This window comes from Phalacrocorax aristotelis, chromosome 5, assembly GCF_949628215.1.
Source record: "Phalacrocorax aristotelis chromosome 5, bGulAri2.1, whole genome shotgun sequence".
Classification (NCBI taxonomy): Eukaryota; Metazoa; Chordata; class Aves; order Suliformes; family Phalacrocoracidae; genus Phalacrocorax; species Phalacrocorax aristotelis.
In genome coordinates, this window is record NC_134280.1 from 23,904,936 (window position 1) to 23,923,557 (window position 18,622).

At 38.7% G+C, this 18,622-nt stretch overlaps 2 protein-coding genes across 7 annotated transcripts in view; one reads left to right on the forward strand and one right to left on the reverse strand.

Moving 5' to 3' along the window:
* Positions 1-1,153: 1,153 nt before the first annotated feature.
* Positions 1,154-16,111, forward strand: PDK1 (pyruvate dehydrogenase kinase 1). Of its 2 annotated transcripts, XM_075093463.1 has the most exons (12): positions 1,219-1,285; positions 3,116-3,171; positions 4,419-4,560; positions 6,044-6,115; positions 6,725-6,909; positions 7,208-7,297; positions 7,588-7,665; positions 10,178-10,254; positions 10,959-11,057; positions 12,014-12,124; positions 13,290-13,403; positions 13,527-16,111. In XM_075093463.1, the coding sequence occupies exons 3-12, from the start codon at positions 4,451-4,453 to the stop codon at positions 13,665-13,667; spliced, it is 1,077 nt and encodes a 358-aa protein (XP_074949564.1). In that variant the 5' UTR covers positions 1,219-1,285; positions 3,116-3,171; positions 4,419-4,450; the 3' UTR covers positions 13,668-16,111. The 2 variants fall into 2 exon arrangements, with proteins under 2 accessions (XP_074949562.1, XP_074949564.1); XM_075093461.1 differs by lacking the exon at positions 3,116-3,171 and having other exon boundaries at positions 1,154-1,285.
* A 705-nt stretch (positions 16,112-16,816) lies between these two features.
* LOC142057449 (neurabin-1-like) overlaps positions 16,817-18,622 on the reverse strand; it is a 43,406-nt gene continuing 41,600 nt past the window's right edge. For all 5 annotated transcript variants that reach the window (XM_075093455.1, XM_075093456.1, XM_075093454.1 and 2 more), the window contains one exon: positions 16,817-18,199. In XM_075093455.1, the coding sequence (XP_074949556.1) occupies positions 18,032-18,199 (168 nt within the window). In that variant the 3' untranslated portion in view covers positions 16,817-18,031. The remainder of the gene's footprint in view (positions 18,200-18,622) is intronic.

Below are 18,622 nucleotides of genomic sequence, written 5' to 3' on the forward strand. Positions count from 1 at the left end.
ACACCTACACTGCAATAAGCTTATCAGAAATGCTTATAATCACTCTTAACTGCCTTTTTGCTAATGTTCTGGATCCATTTACCTAAGCAGGACAAGAAACTATTAAATGCCACTGTTTGGTACCTCACATGTTGCATTAGTATCCTAACAGCTGGTAAAGTGGCTTAGGAATACGGTACAAGTACTTCTTAACCAATAAAGACACGTATTGCGTTCATTGTTGACTGATTGGGAATACATCTGTGAAGGCAGAAGCCCTGTTTTTATCCCTGTACTTTTTTTCCTTTCTTCTTCCTGATAACTGAAACAAGAGTCGTCCCTCTCCTCGTTTCCCCATTCGCAGGGCGCCAAGGGCTGGAAGCGGCCGTAGCGCCCCTTCGCACGCCGGCCGGCAGCTCAGCAGGCTCCAGCCGCACCAGCAAGGCAACACACGGCGCTCACATCGCGGTGTAACCCCCGAGGTGAGGCTCTGCCCTCACGCCGGCGGTGCGGATAAAGGCGGTGCTTTTGTAGGTTTCTGCTAACCCCCGCTTCAGCCCCGCGGGTGACCGCCCGGCCGGGCGCTGAGTCCCCGCCGCCTCCGGGCCCGGGCAGGCGGCAGCACGGCGCCGCCCTCCCTCCATCCCTCCCTCAGCTGTTTACCGAGCGGGCCAGCCCCTCGGATGGCCCTCCCACGGCAGTGCCGCCACTGGTGCGTGGGCACCCCCTCGCACCCACCACCCCACCGCCGAGGGGCCGAGGCCCCCGCTCCCCTCACGGCTTCGCTCCCCGGGGGGCGGGTGAGCGCCTCGCAGCTCTTCGCCGGGAAGGGCGCCCGCCCCCATAACGCCACCGTACTTGCCCGAGGCTGGGCTCCTCCGGGAAGCGAGCGCCGTCCTCTCCCGGCGGCTGCACGGGGGCAGCGGGGCGGCCTCCTCGGGGGCTGCCACCCTGCCCACGGGGGCCGGGCGGCTCCGGGCGCCCCCCTCCCCGATCCCTCGGAGCCGCCCTCTCCTCCGCCCCGCCGCCGCTGCGTGGGGCCGGGCCGGGAGGAGACATCCACCCCTTCGGGCACCACCTCCTCCCAGCCGAGCGGCGGAGGAGGCCGTGGCCTGAGCAGCGGCCGGGGGAGCTGGCGTGGCGGGAAATGGCGGCTGGGCCGGGCTGAGGGGGGACGAGAGCCGCGCCATGAGGCTGCTGCGCGCCCTGCTGCGCGGCGCCTCGCCGGGCAGCATCCCGCAGCAGGTGGACTTCTACTCGCGCTTCTCCCCCTCGCCGCTCTCCATGAAGCAGTTCCTGGACTTCGGTGAGTCCCCGCCGCTCCGCCCGCGGGTACCTGTGAGGAGTGGGGCGGCTCCGGCGCGGCCACGACCTCCCCTCCCCCGCCGTGTCGGTGCTGCCGCGTTCCCCCGTGTTGGTTATCGCTTCTCAATGCTGTCCTTTCTGGCAGAAAAAGGCTCTGCTTCCTTCCTTCCGGGAGAAGAGAGCCCAGTTGGCTCCTTCCTCGGAGATTGGAACTGTGGCAAGGTTGAAATTCAGCTGAAAGCTCCGGTTTTTGGCATCACGAAAGTAGTTTGTTTGTTTTTCTGCAGAACCTGTAGCGTTGGGGAGAGGGTCGGGACAGGTATCAAAATTGGTACTGTTAGAGCAGTGACTCAGAAGGGGGAGGTTTGTTTAGCCTTTTCCGAGCTAGCAGCATGCAACCTTTTAAGGTACACCAAACACAAGAAACGTTTAACCTCAGCTGGCGCCGAGGAGCTGAAACAACCATCACTTCTCGGTCACATGTCTCTGCCCTACAAAAACCCCTCGCCCAAATGCTGCTGTTTTGGAAAATGTGTGAGAGGAGCAGGACGCAAACACCAGGAGTCATCCTGGAGGACTGGGAATCTAGCCCTGAAAATAAGTAAATTGGTAACAGGATACTCCATCTCATACTGAAACCACTCGCTCACAGGTTTGACTGACTTGCTTGGAAACAAAAGGGATCACAGGAATTGTTTTGTTCTTCAAAGTTAAGACTACACAGAGAAAGGTCTTAAGTCACACTGAGAAACCTTTTCAAAGCCCAGGGATGGAGCCAGACTGTAATACGTTCTGTACCCAAGGCACTCTCATGTGCACAAATGTTTATATAAATGCAGTATATAAACATTTAACTAGTTAATAGTTGTATTGCTTTTTACATTTTTGTAAGTAAAATATAACTGAGAACTAATTCTAGAACCCCAGGCTTTGTATAAGTAGGAAGATTTACAAAGTTTCTCTTACCTATCCACTCTGTTCTGTTGCTACCATACTTTTAAGCAAAGAATCTTGCAATTAAGGGTTTGTTTTGACCTGTATTATTTTACTACTAAAATACTGATAAAATAATGCTTATCTTAAAATCGGTGTTTATTTTTAAGGCATGGTATTTCCACATGTCAGAAGTTATGCTACGTTTTTTGCTGTTAGTACCTGAATGTAAGGTAAAGATAATCTTGAAAACTTTTTTTTCCCCCCTCTCTTTTTTGCTTAAGGAGTTAATAACAGATAGTAAAAACTAATAACAAAGGCAAAAATAGAGTGCAACACTGAGACATTACTTGTTTGTAAGACATTCTGTAGCCATTATTATCTGATGGTGTTTTTACTGGGTATTTTTTTGGCTCCTTTCACTACAGTGAGAGCAGTCATAGAGTAAATATTAAAATCTGGTAATGCTAACTTAAAAAAAAACCCAAAACCTGCTAGTTCCTGCAGATTTCGATCTAGCAAATGAAATATTCCATAAGCAAATTTAGATCTGGATCGTATACATCAGTCATCCCTTGGGTTATAAGCACACAGTATTTTCTGTAGGAGTCTTACCCATTCTTTGCCCAGATAGACCATAGCTGCACAGGGAGACAAAGTCATTTGCCCATTTACTGAAGTCTTGCTTACCCTAAGCTGTCTTCCATATTTGACCCAAGATTGCGAAGAGATATCCTCCGGATACAAAACTAATTTGTGGAATGTCATTTGCTGAGTATATGAGCCATTTGAAGATTATCTTTACAATCTAATACCTTAAATCTGGCTTGTTCATGGAATTTTACCTGAGAAAAGGGAAAGGCCAGTAACAGTCATGCCTGAAATGCCATCTGACTAGGGAGAAGAATGAAAGGTTTCTGGGCAGAGGTCGTATGTAGACAACACGTAACGCTGGTAAGTGTCGCTGGGGAGGAGTTTCTTGTAAGCTACTTACTCTTTTATTAAATGAACTGACATTCTCTCATCAGTGTAGGTTATGATGTATCTGAGTCTGGATGCATTAAACTACTCCATTTCAATTTGGTGAAGATTTTTCCTGTTTAAGACACTCCCAGCTTCCTCTTTTTCCATGTCCCTTCCTTTAATCTTCTTCCCCCACTCCCCCTTGCCAATTGGAAGGAGTGAACTGAGCAGAAACGCCAGAGTTAATTTTTAGGAGTTACCTGTTATGAAAGACCAAGCCTGAGGTATGTACTTCACTGCAGCAGATGAACAGGTTAGTAAGTTCAGATGCTGTTTACATGATGCTTTTGAAGTCTAGAAAGAAGTCTGGCTGAGAATAAAGTACAGCATTTCTTAGCCTCTTCCCAGCTCTGCACCCTCCTGTCTTGTCTAGTAAAACAAGCATTGTGGGAGTAAATTTAGATCTTGATCTTAATAATGACATTTATTTGTCACCCACAAAGATGACACCTACCCTTATAAAAGGACAGGTCAGTTATCAACAGGTGCAGTAATTTAGCTTCTAGCTTTTAAAAAATGTAAAAAATTTAAAAGGGCTAAGCACAGTAGCTGTCCTACCTTAATTTCTCTCTCAGTATTCATGTGACTTAATCTGTCTTCTGTTCCTGAAAGACAGTGAATTTAAACTGCAACAGATCTAGCTGAAAAATGAGATAAATATTACAGAATTTATTTTCTGAAAGTGTTCCAATATGAGTTACGGTAATTTAGGAAGATCAGTGATCAAGCAGGGTTTATGGGACCACGATACTTCCTCAAGCACCTTTCCCATAAATAGTTTCCTGTGCTGGTTTCATTTGTTTCTCTGACATGCTCAGAATGACATACTGTTTGATCAGTGCTAGTTACAGTCAATGTTTGCCACAGATAAAATGAACAATTTACGTGGATAGATATGGTATTTGAAGTTGAATAGTATGGTTCTGCAACTATTGCACTAATTACTCTTTATATACTGAAGATCGTCCTTACTGCAACAGGGCTGGTAGGTTTCAGTGTGAGTTTACATTTTGAAATATAAATGGGCTGCTGCCATGAAAGAAACATTGGCTTACCAGGCAGGCGGAGTCAACTTTAAAACCACAAACCTCTTACGCAAGAAAGTAAGAGTTTGTGTAGTTCTCTACCATAAGTACTGACTTTATTCTGATGTTGTCATATATTTATTTTGATCTCAGGATCTGAAAATGCTTGTGAAAAGACTTCATTTATGTTTCTGCGACAAGAATTGCCTGTGAGATTGGCAAACATAATGAAGGAAATAAGCCTGCTTCCAGACAACCTCCTAAGAACACCTTCAGTTCAGCTGGTGCAGAGCTGGTAAGAACAGCATCATTTCATACCTTTAAGGGTGACCTTCTGCATATGCACCAGTTGGAGGAACTAATTCTCTTCTACAGAAGGAACATTCCATGTGCTTGTTACATGAACATCCATTATTTTGCCTGAGTAAATATCCCAGTGTGACATAAATCAGAAACTAAAATTTACAGACTTGGAAAAAAACCTTTAGGAGCAATTAGAGAACCCACAAGGGAATTAAAAATCACTAAGTATTGCAGATCGTCATGCATGAGAATTCAGTAAAAACAAAAATCCACCAAAACAGTGTTTAACAGGGGACTTACCTCAAATGAAGAAGCTAGCTGAAGAAATCAACAGAAGCAGGCTAATGCACAAAATGCTTGTAAAAGATAGTAGAAACTATTTAAAAGACAGGTTCTTGCAGATTGAGAGTAAGGTGTGGAAAATACAAAAAGCAAGCAATGGGTAGGTCCCAAAGCCAAAATATGTAAAACAACAGAAAGAATATGAGGCTATTAAAATAAAAAAGACATATTTTGGAAAGTAAAATTTGCTTTCAAGTAAGGAAATTACACATAAGCATAAACTTTTGTAAGATGAAAGCAAAGACATTGCTTGGCAACTGCTAAATGCACATGGCTATCTGGAAAGGCTTTAAGGTTAAGAGAACAGAAGATCTGCCAATGAGTAAGCAGGATTGATTAGAATACTGAATATAAAAAGAGCTATCAATCAAGATGAAGGCTTTTAATGAAACAAGAATGCTTAAATTCTCATGATACTAAATGACATTGATCAAATGGGAAATGAATTCCCCTTGGATAAATGCAAGGTAAAGCACAGAAAGGAACCTCCTCCCCTGTATTCTTGCTTGCTTACAATGGAAAAAGAAATTTTGATGCTACTGGGGATATTTTTCTGAATATGTCAGTTGATGGGCAAGAAGTCAAATAGTGTTAGGAACTAAGTAACAAATGGGGAGGAATATAAATGTACCACTGTGTTAGCCCATTATTCCTCTGGATTGCATGCATTTTAGTTGCTCCATCCTGAACAGAAAAGACCAAGAGGGATAGTCAGAGGATTGGAACAATTTCTACGTGAGGAGAAACCAAATATAATTCTTCAGTTTGGAAAATACACATCTAAGGAAAGAGATGGCAGAAATACTTAAATCATGAACAAGCTGGGAAGATTTTCTAATAGCAGGAACTTGCTGGAGCTGCAAATAAGCGATCACCTACTGGGTTTAAAACACAAGGGAGATCTTTCATGCATTCTAATTAAATTGTGGAATTCATTGCTCTGGAAATTTTGAAAGAAAACATCATGAATAGATTCAAAAGGATCTAACAAAATGCACAGGGGATAGGTCAATGGGATATATCAAATATAATGATTTGGAAACAAGCAACCTTAGAAGACCATAAATTGCTAACCAAAGGGATCTGGGGAGGCATATTAGAATTGGTCTTTGTCGTGTTTCTTTCACTTAAAGGTATGTCCAAAGTCTTCAGGAGATCCTTGACTTTAAGGACAAAAGCTCAGAAGATTCAGGGGCTATTCATAGGTAAGGATTTGCTGTCACTTACGTTATTATTATGTTAATGTTATGTAGAAGGACTGGCAAGAAAATAACTTAAGAGAAATTTCAGCTATCTATGAGCTTTATGTAAGGACTGCGGTAACGTCACCCCCGTCCCACTTTTATGCCATATCACTCTGGTCAGGGCTTTTTTTGTTACACTGAAGAAGCTATGAATACATTAAGCTTGGCCAAATGTTTACCCATTCCTTATGTGTAATGTTCGAACTGATACATGGAACTTTTCACCTGTAGAGTAGGTTTGGTCATCACTGGGTGACCATAACTGCCATTTGGCAGGTATGGGATGATTTGCATGAAAATGGTCAGCAGAGTTTTCTTTTTTCTTGGCAGTAATCAAGATCATAAATATTAATTTTATAAATAATCAATAATGGTTGATTACTGATCGTTTCAATGCTAGTCACTTGAAATATGTGACTTTACAGACAGTAAAGGCTGACCTGTCTTTACTGTCGTAGGCAGATCTGTCACTTTTCTGTATGTAAGGGTCTTCATTTTTCTAGGCAGGTACTGTTTGCCAGAGTATTAAATTCACTTGAAAGTGAAATACTAACAACTTACTCATTTTAGTTTTACAGATACTGTGATAAAAATCCGGAATCGACACAATGATGTAATTCCTACGATGGCTCAAGGAGTAACAGAATACAAGGAAAGCTTTGGCATTGATCCAGTGACCTCACAGAATGTGCAGTATTTTTTAGACCGTTTCTACATGAGTCGCATTTCAATTAGAATGCTCCTTAATCAACACTGTAAGTGCCATTGTTGAAAGGAGGGGAAATGACACCTGTATTATGTCAGTATCTTTTCCGTTTGTTTTTAAGGGCTTAATATGTACTTAAATGCTTCCTAGGAGTACACTATTTGCCTTGCTATTTACAAACTCGTTCTTAATACAGTTCTTAAAATATTTATTAATAGTAGGCTTTAAAAGTATGGTGAAAATTGGAATTATCGATTGCCTAGAAATTTCTATTTAGTAAAACTGAAGGCACAAACTAAAATTATAAAATTATATTGGGCATTAAATAATGTTTTCTTTTTTGGCAGCTTTACTGTTTGGTGGGAAAATTAATCCAGCTCATCCAAAACACATTGGAAGCATTGATCCTAGCTGCAATGTTGTTGAAGTTATTAGAGGTAAATTCAGCAGATAAGAACAAGAATCCTGAAAACTTACATGAATATCTCTACTGAGAGCCAATACACGTCTTGATATTCATATACTGTTTTGTTCTTTCCTACCTGGAGTTTTATTTAAAGTGTAATACAGTTTTGTGTCTTTTCCTTATAAACCAAATTTTTGGGAGCAAATATAAAATCTCCCTGACAGTGCACAGTGTTTCCAATTTTTGTTTTTCATTTTAGCAAACTGTAAAGGAGAAAAAAAAGTGGAGGGGGAAATGTAACTTTATGTGTTTTTATTATAGATGGCTATGAAAGTGCCAAGAGCCTTTGTGATTTATATTACATGAGCTCTCCAGAGCTCATCCTGGAAGAGTTGAATGGTAAGTAAATAGGGGACAAGGCACTCTCTTGAATGTAGTGATGGATTCTTCTAAAGCAGCTGGTGGTGAAATGTTCTCCTACTTTTCATACAGTGAATGTGTTCTCTATATCTACTGTCATAAATAGTTTGGGTTTGGTGGTTGTTTTTTTTTTTTTTTTTTTTTTTTTAAATCTGGCAGAAGACTTTCCCTAATCCTCCCTTTATTTAGAAAACTGAAATCAGTAGGAAAGTTTTTGACACTGCAGCTGTTGATATAACAGATTTTAGCAGCCTCCTTCCCTCCCTAAGGTTTCTGGTATGTCTTTACCCTACACTGTCTATTGCATCTCACCCTCTCTGCATGTCTTGTGACACTTTTCAGATTTATACCAAATATTCTATTCTAATTTCCCTTGTTTATTCAGCTGTCATGTTCTCGTAATTGTAATTAGATATGGTATACTCAATTTGTGGTAAAAATTATTGAACCCATTGGCTGTGACTTGAAAAAACAGTTTATAACTGTGTTGCTCTGAACTCAGAGATCAGCGATTGTCCTCGTTGTCCTGCTGAATGCTGAAGAGCCTTTCTGACACTAGAGTACTTTTCAAGATACTAAATGCCACGTTTGGACAGACCTATAAAAACAAGCAATCAAAATTACTTCTACAAGTAATTGCAGAAGCCAATGTGCAACCACAGTAACTTGGCTTATGAAGCAAAAGGCAAAGAAAGTGTGGCCTTGACTGTCCAGTCCAGAACCTTTCTTCCTACTGTACAAAACCTGTCATTCTGTATCTAGGTTAAAGGGTTTACTTCTGTCCATCTTTGGAGCGTGATACTAAAAGCATTTGTAGGAAACTGTCAGTCATGCTAGCTAATTCTGCGTACGGAGGGGTCATTTAATGGCCTATGTGCTCCAAAAGCCAGAACAATTAGTTCAGTTTTTATAAAAGGAGTGACCTGTTGCTCAGTGAATTGTGAAGGTAAGTCAAACCTGATCCAGGCCAAATGCACATTCCTTGCCCACAGCTGAGAGTGGAACCATTATTTAAACCTTAGGCATGGGATCTGGGAGTGGAGGCATGGAGGGGAAGCAGTTAACTTGAGAAACCTGACATATTTCAACGCGTACTTTTCCCACCCACCTTTTATTTTTGCCAGTTACCCAATTTGTTCTAGATCTTTTGACATCGCTAGTCTTCAACACTAACATTCATAAAGCACTGGTCACTAACACAGTCTGGTGAGACTTTGTTGAACTGAAAGAATCTTAAGAGCCAGCAGAATTTCCTGAGCAACCTTTCCTTAATTTTTGGTACAATGGATGTGTTTCCATGGTATATTTTCTAGAATTTATTATTTTAAAAAGTTTGAAAACTATACCAGTTTTATAGACAGAATAGTCTACATAATTTTTGTTGAGGTTTCTTGTTAGAAATCAGCTGATTTCTAAATGAAGCCAAGAATAGGATGTGCTGTAGTTACTATTTGGTGCATTAAAGGTTCTGGTCCCTGCTATACAAAACGGATATGGACAGGCTGGAAGGGGTGCAGAGAAGGGCCACCAAGATGATCGGAGGACTGGGAAGCCTGCCATATGAGGATAGGCTGGGAGAGCTGGGTTTGTTCAGCCTTGAGAAAAGGAGGCTTAGCGGGAATCTCATCACCATGTACCAGTACTTAAGGGGCAGCTGCAAAGAAGATGGAGACTCCCTTTTTACGCGGAGTCACATGGAGAGGACAAGGGGGAAGGGACACAAGTTGCTCTTGGGGAGATTCTGATTGGACACCAGAGGGAAATTTTTCACACTGAGGACAGTCAACCATTAGAATAATTTCCCCAGGGACGTGGTTGACTCGGCCACATTGGACACCTTCAAGAGTCATCTGGACAGGGTGCTAGGACATCTTGTTTAGACTGTGCTCTTCCCAGAAAGGTTGGACTAGATGATCCCTGAGGTCCCTTCCAACCTGTGATTCTGTGATCATAATTCAGACTCGGAGGGACCTCAAGAGGTTTCTAGCCTGACGTCTTGCTCAAAGCAGAGACAGCTATGAGGTCAGACCAGGTTGCTCAGGGCTTTATCCAGTTTGGTCTTAAAATCCTCCAAGATGACAACTCTTGGCAACCTGTTTCGGTGCTTAACTGTCATGGTGAAAAAGTGTTTCTTGATAGCCAGTCTGAACTGCTGTTATTTCACCTTACACTCACTGTTTCGTGTTCTCCTGTCACCCAAAGAGCCTGACTGTCTTCATGATAACCTCCTCATAGGTATTAGAAAGCAACTATTATAAGCCCTAATCAGTGATGCCACAGTGGGATTTAAGATTAATGTCTAAAGCAGCAAGCACATTTGAAAATCTTCAGTATGACTTTTGATTAACATACAACTTTTCAAAAGATTTCTGGTCAAATTTTCCTTCCTTGTAAATTCTCTCAACAATACAAATATATGTTTTGGATTATTGTGGGAATGAATAAAAGGTACCTAGTTTGCTATTTCATATTTCGATTCTCTTTTCTCCAGCTAAATCGCCAGGACAGCCCATGCAAGTGGTGTATGTCCCATCACATCTCTATCACATGGTTTTCGAACTTTTCAAGGTCTGTGCACTTACCATTACACAATTCTTTTATACCTCTTTTCTCAGTTAGATTGGTTCAAAAAGTCAAATGAATACAATTCTAGAGAGCAGTGTGTTTTTGCAAGTGCAAACCTCTCACTATTTGACCGCAGGAAGATACCTAAATTGTACTATTTAAACAAACAGTAACCGTGCAGAAAATGAACAGCTTTGGAAAATGTATCTCCTTTGCCTAGCCACTGAATACATCTGACACCTTCTGGGTAGACAGCTTTGTCAAAAAAAATCTTAATTTATTAATGTCTCTTATACGTTTTAAGTGAGAATAAGGTATACAATTTTTGGGACTTCTTCAAATCTGGTATAGTGTGTAACAGGACCTCTAGAGCTTTCCTCTAACAGTTCAATCCTAGACTTCTCTTGATCTTTGTATCATATTGCATGTACTATGCATTATAAAGAATTCTACAAATAAAATTGTACATTAAAATAGTTAGATGTTTGTTCTAAAAAATTAAATATTTGAAGTACGTGTATTCTAATAAACTGTTTAAATACTGATACTGAATAAACCAGGAATATTTTTTAAAAACCCTATCCTAAAACCATATACACTTGTCCTCGTTCTGAAATATGTGATAAAAATAACTTTCCTAAATTGATGTTTTAAGATAATATACAAAGTGGTAAGAACAGGATTTAAGTTTTACTTGCAAATTCCAGAATGCAATGAGAGCCACCATGGAGCATAATGCTGATCGATGCATTTATCCTCCAATTCATGTACACGTCACACTGGGAAATGAGGATTTAACTGTGAAGGTACCTACTTTTTTGATTATTTTGAAGGTTATTTTGATTAGTTTCTTCCCCCGTCATAGGCAGTGTACTACTTCAGCTGGTGATCTGGTTCCAACAATAGATTGTATGTGATGCGGCAGTAAGACGACCATTATGCAAGTTCACATACTGCATCAGTAGGAAATTAATGAAGAGGTTGCAAAGTCACACTGAAGGCTCTGCAATAGAATTCTGTGCTTTTCTCATGCTCATGTCTTGCCTAGCTTATAAAGAACCATGACTAAAAATGGAATAGCATCTTTATACAATTGTAGTATCGACATTTTTTATGTGACAATGAGAGAGCTTTATAGGTGTGAAACAACTGAAAAAAAGGAAATAAACATTGTATATTCCATGCAAATCAAACCTCCCTGAAGTACAGTTTGCAGAGCAACAACTTATTTTCCTGTGTAACATTCATGCTGGATATCAAGACAGCTGCAAGCACTGGCTTTTTCCTATGTCTAATTAAACCATAGTAAACCAAATCTTCTCACTTACTCCTTCAGGAACAGATTTTAATACATTATATTTAACTAGCAGTACTCCTGAGGCATAAAGCTAAAAATACACAGAGGCCAGCATTTGCTAAAAGGTATAGATACTGACTTCAGATAAAACTGATTTATAAACAAGATAAAAGCCATACACAATTTAAGTAGAAATTTCTTGCTTCCAAGAGATTATGAATGCTTCTTATGGTAGTATTTTAAATTGTTTGGATAAGGGATGAAAGGGAAGGATTCACCTGTTTCTAGTCATTGTTGTAGCTGAGAGATGAGAATTTAAGAAAACCCATAATCTAATAGGGACAACTTTATATTATGTTTTATCTGAACTTTCTCTGGATCATTGTTTGGGAGAAGCTGTCTTTTTTTTTTTTAAAAAAAAAATGTATTCAGCAACATAATGTTACATGTTCCTTCTTGGTCCAGATGAGTGATCGTGGTGGAGGTGTTCCTATGAGGAAAATTGACAGACTATTCAACTACATGTATTCAACAGCACCACGTCCACGTGTTGAGACGTCACGAGCTACACCGTTGGTATGCAAATCTTTTGTACCTTGTCATCTGGGATATGTTTAATTGTCACCATTTAGAAAAAGCTAGGAAGTACTGATTTTATACATAAAATTACTATCACCATTTTAATGTTATAGCTTAATGAAAATATTTTCTGAAAATAACTGGAAAATTGTGTAAAATCCTAAAATACTAGAAGTTATTTAAACTTGTTCAAGACTCTGTTTTTCTCTACCAAATATGAAGATCAGCTACCTAAAGCAGAACACTTAGCTGTGCTCCATGTACTGCAGTAAGGCGAGGACTATGAATTCTTGTGGCTGCTGAATGAAAAGAAGAATTATTGCAGCAATAATTTTGGATCAAGTCCATAGTTTCATTGTTGTACCATAGTTTCATTTCATAGTTGTACCACCCCCCCAGGAAGGATGAAGGTACACAGATGTGACAGGGCATATGAAGAATCTACTTTGGACTCATGTGAACTTAATATATGCACAAGGAATAAAGCCTTAGCTCTCATTAAGCAGCTCTGGACAGCTTTCCTGAGTTTATTCTCTCACACTGCATCATCCAAAATGTGTTTTTTAAATGTATAGAGTGTTCTGCATCTAGATGACTATGCAACCCATTAAACACTAAATCTTTCCAGCGAAGTGCTGTGTATGTTCATTGAGAGGTTACCTCTAAAATTTAATAGAAAAAAGAAATACACTTTATACTTCAGAGCTGTGTCCTACTACTGCAGACAGGGCTTGACAGAATTTTCGTATAAGCTGCAAACTCAGACATTGTTTCATGGACCTTTTTATATATACTGATAATGAAACTTATCTGACTTAAGTACTCACTGTTCTTAAGATTAGCAGTTCCGTAAGGAATAAGACAGACTCAATACAGTTTTCTCTAGTGATGTCATATCTTCTTGAAAAAGCTAACAATACAAGATGTGTTATCTAGCAGCCCTGTCTGACCAAGGAGTAAAACTGTTTTCTCATAATCACAATCATCCATGCATTCTTCCCTTTCTGGGGTGTATAATAGTTTTGGGGGTATAATAGTTAACATTTGAACTCTTCTTACTGTCAAAGATCACGTGTAGTTTGTCTATTTACCTATTAAGTTAAAACAGAAAACACCACTGATTGATGCAATTAATGAAAATACACTTTTTCTCTTGGATCAGGCTGGATTTGGTTATGGCTTACCCATATCACGTCTGTATGCACAGTACTTCCAAGGAGACCTGAAACTATATTCCTTAGAAGGTTATGGTACAGATGCAGTTATTTACATAAAGGTATGATGTAACACTTCACCATTTAAAATTTATCAGCAATTCTAACTGCTGATGGAACTCTTTGTTCTGTTACTATAACTTTGATTAAAAAGAATTGTCAGCTACAGTCTTCTGTACTTACAGGCCTTATCAACAGAATCAATTGAAAGACTCCCTGTATATAACAAAGCAGCCTGGAAACATTATAAAGGAAACCACGAAGCAGATGACTGGTGTGTGCCAAGCAGTGAGCCAAAGGACATGACCACTTTTCGCAGTATATAGGTTTTTCCTCAACAGTTCATAAGAAGTAGGTATGTCTGTAAAGGGAATTTAAAAGACCCGATTTACACCAAGATGCTGAGCCACATTTGATATGTGAAAGTAGTTTTAAGTGGCATAACAGTGGTTTAATGTAATTACTTTTTTCTGGAAGTAAAAATCAAAACCCAGAACCAAACAAGAAAACACCCAAACCTGTACATACTTCAAATTTTAAGTGAGAAGGTCACACTTAATTTGTTCCATTTTCTATTTGACTACTTTCAGTAGGTAAGTCAAGGGAGCAGTAATTTCAGGTTTTATAGAGACCAATGCAATCTATATCACGTCTGGTGAGAAATGTATTAATGCATATAATTACAAAATTGTTTTAAAAGAACTATTGAAAAAGCTAATTTTTCCATTTTACAATATTACAGATTAATAAAAAAAAACTCATGTCTGAAATATGAGGAGCTCATTGCTATACCTCTGCACCTGTATGGCACTTTCTATTCTTCTATCTTCTATCTTAAGCATGCTGAAGCCTAATTTTGCAAAGTTAGATATGTTGCCTACACCAAGGTTTTTTTGCAGCTGTAGAAATCACACTTAGGTCTGTAGGGATTAAAAAAAAAAAAAAAATCAGTTCTGGCTGCTACCACTGGTATAATGTCTCTCAGGTATGTGGTACCAGTCATATTTCTTTGGTTGTAATGTGAATATTTAATACATGTGAAAAATGTATCGTGCCATGATATTGTGAATTAGCAAATAGTGTTGGCTTGTATACAGTAAAGATATGCTGTCTTGCATTTACGTATATTTCTGTAGGTAATATGAAAATGCAGTGTTGGTGTTCTAGCCCCAGTAAGATCTCAGACGCTGTTATGTAAGGTGACAGTAATGTAGATGGAAACTATTTTAATGAACAGATTTTTAAAATTTGCCCTTAATAGGGAATCTCTATTACTTTGACAATAGAAACTACCTTCTCAGGAATATTTAAGAAAAGATGGAATTAACTGTTTTTTAAAATACCTTTGCATTTGTGATGTGCTTCTGGCCTTGTTTATGTAGTAACTGGAAGTCACACTATAACATAAGGTAAGCAGAATATGTTTATCAGTCAAAGGCAAACTTTCAAAGCATATTGGGGAAGACAGAGAGGGGGATGAGTACTACATTTCAGGTACAAAGTCCTTCTTTTAATAAAAGATTCAACTTCTTTTAATGCCTACTGTGCCAGCTTTGTTGAAATCATACACATCTATATTGCACCTCGATCCCTGTCATTCCTGAATGCTTTAGGAGCAACGCAGTTAGACACTGAGAACTAATCATTTTCTCAGTTAATTCATTGCGTGTAATTCTGTGATTTCTGTTCTGCAGCAGACATGCATAATCCCTCTCGGAAAGAATAAGCCTAAATGTTTCTAGTTCCCTAGCTCTGCACAGAGCAGAAGGTGAGATACCACAAGTGAAGGGAATAGCTGGTATGCTAGAAATCGAAGTCATGCTGTTCTGGTTGTAGCTGAGCCAGATGACAACTGACACTCTAAGGGAGGATTATTCTGGTTTAGTTGCCCCCAAAACAGTACAGTCACTCAAGCTTGCGGGCACTTTGAGAGGTCCCTAATTTTTCATCTTTACAAGGATGTTCAGAGGTAACTGGCATATCTTTTAATCTGCATGGCTACAAGTGAGGAGAATTTAAAGCTGGTCTCTTCAACCCTGCAAGAGGATGCATGTGAGAAATGCCACATATTGTGAAATGGGGCCTGTACAAAAGTTAGAGGGAATGCTTGCAGCTCTTGCTTTTGCTAAACTAAAGCTGAATGTTACAGCAAGGGATTTTAAAAAATCCCTGAAGCTGAACATTCTAGCTTTGATGCTAAGTTTTAAATGAACTGATTTTAGTAATATCTGAGAACAAGAGATATTTCTTAAGAAAAGCTAACACAGTTTGTTTTCTAGAAGTCTGTTGAAGTACTTCATACAGCATTATTGAAATAAAGCATCTTTCACGCTCTCAGCTAGCTACTGATAGAATTCTGATTATTAGAACAGCTTACCATGTAACGGTATTTGTGTCTGTCTCCTCACCTGCCACCCAAATGATTGTGGTGAAAACACAAATGTAGTAATATTTTGATTTACAGTGTTTAAGGCTACTTACAAGTTTGATCTTGGATTACTTTGATTTAAATAGAAGTTCAGAAGATAATTTTAGTGCTTAATATTTTCATTACTGTAGTGAAGTCATTGCTAGCACACTGGTTAAGTTGAAGTGAATCACTGTAAAAAATTAGTATACTAGCTAGCTCAGCTATCAAAATGCTGAGATTAATAGTTTTGTATGCAAATGAGCTCAGTCTTGCACTGTAAATTAACTTTGGTTGGGGTTAACTTAAATTTTTTTTAAAGAATCACTACATTTATTCATTAAAACTATTTTAAAAATTAAACTTTCAGTTGGGTGTTTTTGTGGCTTGGTACAAAGCTAGTTCTGTGAAGCCAGCCTTCTCGTTTAGCATCTGACAGATGTTAGGTGCTGTGGACTGTGATAATCAGTGTTCTTATACTGAGATGCCAGGTGAGTTTATCATCCCTGCTATGGCCCCTGTTTAACTACAACAGCTCTGCATGCAAGCAAACCTCTGAAACGATTATTTCCACTAGTCTCCTTGAGAAACAAGCCCTTCGCAGGGTACAACATTCAGTTCAGTAGGCTTAAAGGAAAAAGTTAATACCTGGTTCTGTCAGTATTCTCTGTTCTAGATGAAAGCACTTAACTGAGAAATAAACTTCCTTGACTGAATTAATCAAAGGGTGGTTTTACGTGTGTGATCCTAAGCATCTGATCATTCCGTACTTCTTATTCCCTTCTCTTTTATCAGTAGGGCAGCATTCCTCTCTGGTTCAAGGTCTAAGTTTGGAGTACAAATTCAAAGCTACTGGAAACAAAGTAAATAAGTTAAATCTTGACCAAAGAATTGTTTCTTCACACACAAAACCAAAAATTGAACCTCTTCTTTTAAAAGTAATTATTACCAAGATTTTCAAACTTTATTTTGGAAATGCACAGTGTGCAGAAGCATTTCCACACAGTCCTTTTGCTGGAATTTGTAAGACATTTATACAAAAGAATAACAACTGTGAAACGCCAACAGTGAAGTCCATTCATTTAATTAAAATGAAAACCAGTCCATAGATTTAAAGGAGAACTTGGTCCACAAAAATGAATTATGTAAGTTTTGTTCTAGTCCATTCTGTGGTAGAATTGATATTTAAACTAGTCTATGTTTCTGGAATAATCTAATTAAAGGAAGTGCTGTTGTAGTATCTCAAGAAAATCGTATGTAAATATACAAAACACCAATTCATGTTCTAAACTATTCCGAGAATCAAATCCTCCTTTAAAGAGAAATAATCTGTAGCCTACAATCAAACATTTAAATACAGTGCAGAAACCCAGTGCTTCAGTGATATTTTTTCCTACAATTCTTCCCTCAGTATTTTAAGTTTGAAAAACAGTATAGTTTAAAATTAGCAAATATATAAATTTGGTCCGCAAAAATCTTGTAAGCAGGTAGAAAAGAGAAATACATGTATTGCAAATTGATCTTATTCATAGCATAAATCTATAAAACTATGTATTATTTAGGAAAAATAGGTTAAAAAAGATCTTATTTATAGTTTTAAACCTTTTCCCAACACCATACAAGTCGTGTACAGAAGACTTAATATGCTTAGGGTATGTAGTTTGTGAAAACTACTTAAAATTTCTTATTTTCTCAGTAAATTGCAACACATAGAATTCCAAAACAGTGTGCTACCACCGGGAACACTGAATGAAAATCCCAGAAATACAGGAGTTTAAACAAAATAATCCATAAATTTGAAATACATGCTTTCTTTTTATATTAATTTGACATTACTGTTTTCTTAATTTTTACTATACATCTTTAGTGGCAACAGACTGAATTTGTTGGCAGGATTTTTCTATTGTCCCTCTATCAGATTCAACTCTATCAAATGCTATTTGACTAATACTGGTATGATTTTTAATACAGTATTCTACTTTTCCACGAACATTGATTTCAAGGAGAAGGGCATATGAAGTCTTAGAAGCACAAATATTACTTAAGGCAGGAAGTTAAATTATTGTCTATTAGTACAGGCAGAGTCAACTGGGAATAAAAATACTGAAAACATTTCATTTTATTGCATCACAATAGGGAGGGACCACAATTAAAAAGTAAAAAAACACCTACCATGTTAAACTGTTGCACTTTTCCCTCCTCCCTCAATTGTACAATTATATACAAATCTGCTGAACCTCCTCAAGATGAAGCAAGTCTGTGCTAAAATAAGACAGGGTCATTTTAGCAGCTTGATTCAAGAGTGGCTACCACTCTGCCAGTCTTGCGAACTTCTCTCTCCTTCTTTTGCACCTTTTCCTTCTGCTTTTCCAGTTTTTCTTGAGTTTTTCTAATATCCTTAATTTTTTTCTTTATTGTTGATCGGTCATTTTGACTGGAAACTCCCAAAGCCTTTGGGGGGGAAAGAAGAAAAATACCTCATCGTTAATTTTTCCAACAGCACTGTCAGCAGCGCTTGTGCATGAACAATTTAAGGAAGTGTTATTCACTTTGCTGCAGGATAGTCTGTTTATTTGAAAAATAAGGACCTAAGTCCTCAAAAGCACTGTAGATGATCATCTGGGTAACAAGGTAAGTAAGGAAGCAGGGGCCTACTCTGGTTGTGAGATAACAGCTTCTTGTTGCATTTTACAAACATATAGATACCTGAGAATTTCCAGCAAATAGCAAAATAAGTAGTAGCCTCAAAATATTTTTCCTGCTCTTTTTATACAAGACAAATTTATATTCAGTAACTAGTCTTTAATTTTTAAGATTAAGGATTTTAAAGTGTATTGTTAAAAAGTGTATTCAGTAAGTAAATGGTACGCTTTG

What these genes read in the sequence shown, in the direction of transcription:
- PDK1 (XM_075093461.1), top strand. Translation starts at nt 1,168, where the DNA reads ATGAGGCTGCTGCGCGCCCTGCTGCGCGGCGCCTCGCCGGGCAGCATC. An exon ending in CATCCTGGAAGAGTTGAATG is followed by an intron (nt 7,666 to 10,177) that starts GTAAGTAAATAG and finishes TCTTTTCTCCAG; the next exon opens with CTAAATCGCCAGGACAGCCC. An exon ending in ATGCAGTTATTTACATAAAG is followed by an intron (nt 13,404 to 13,526) that starts GTATGATGTAAC and finishes CTGTACTTACAG; the next exon opens with GCCTTATCAACAGAATCAAT.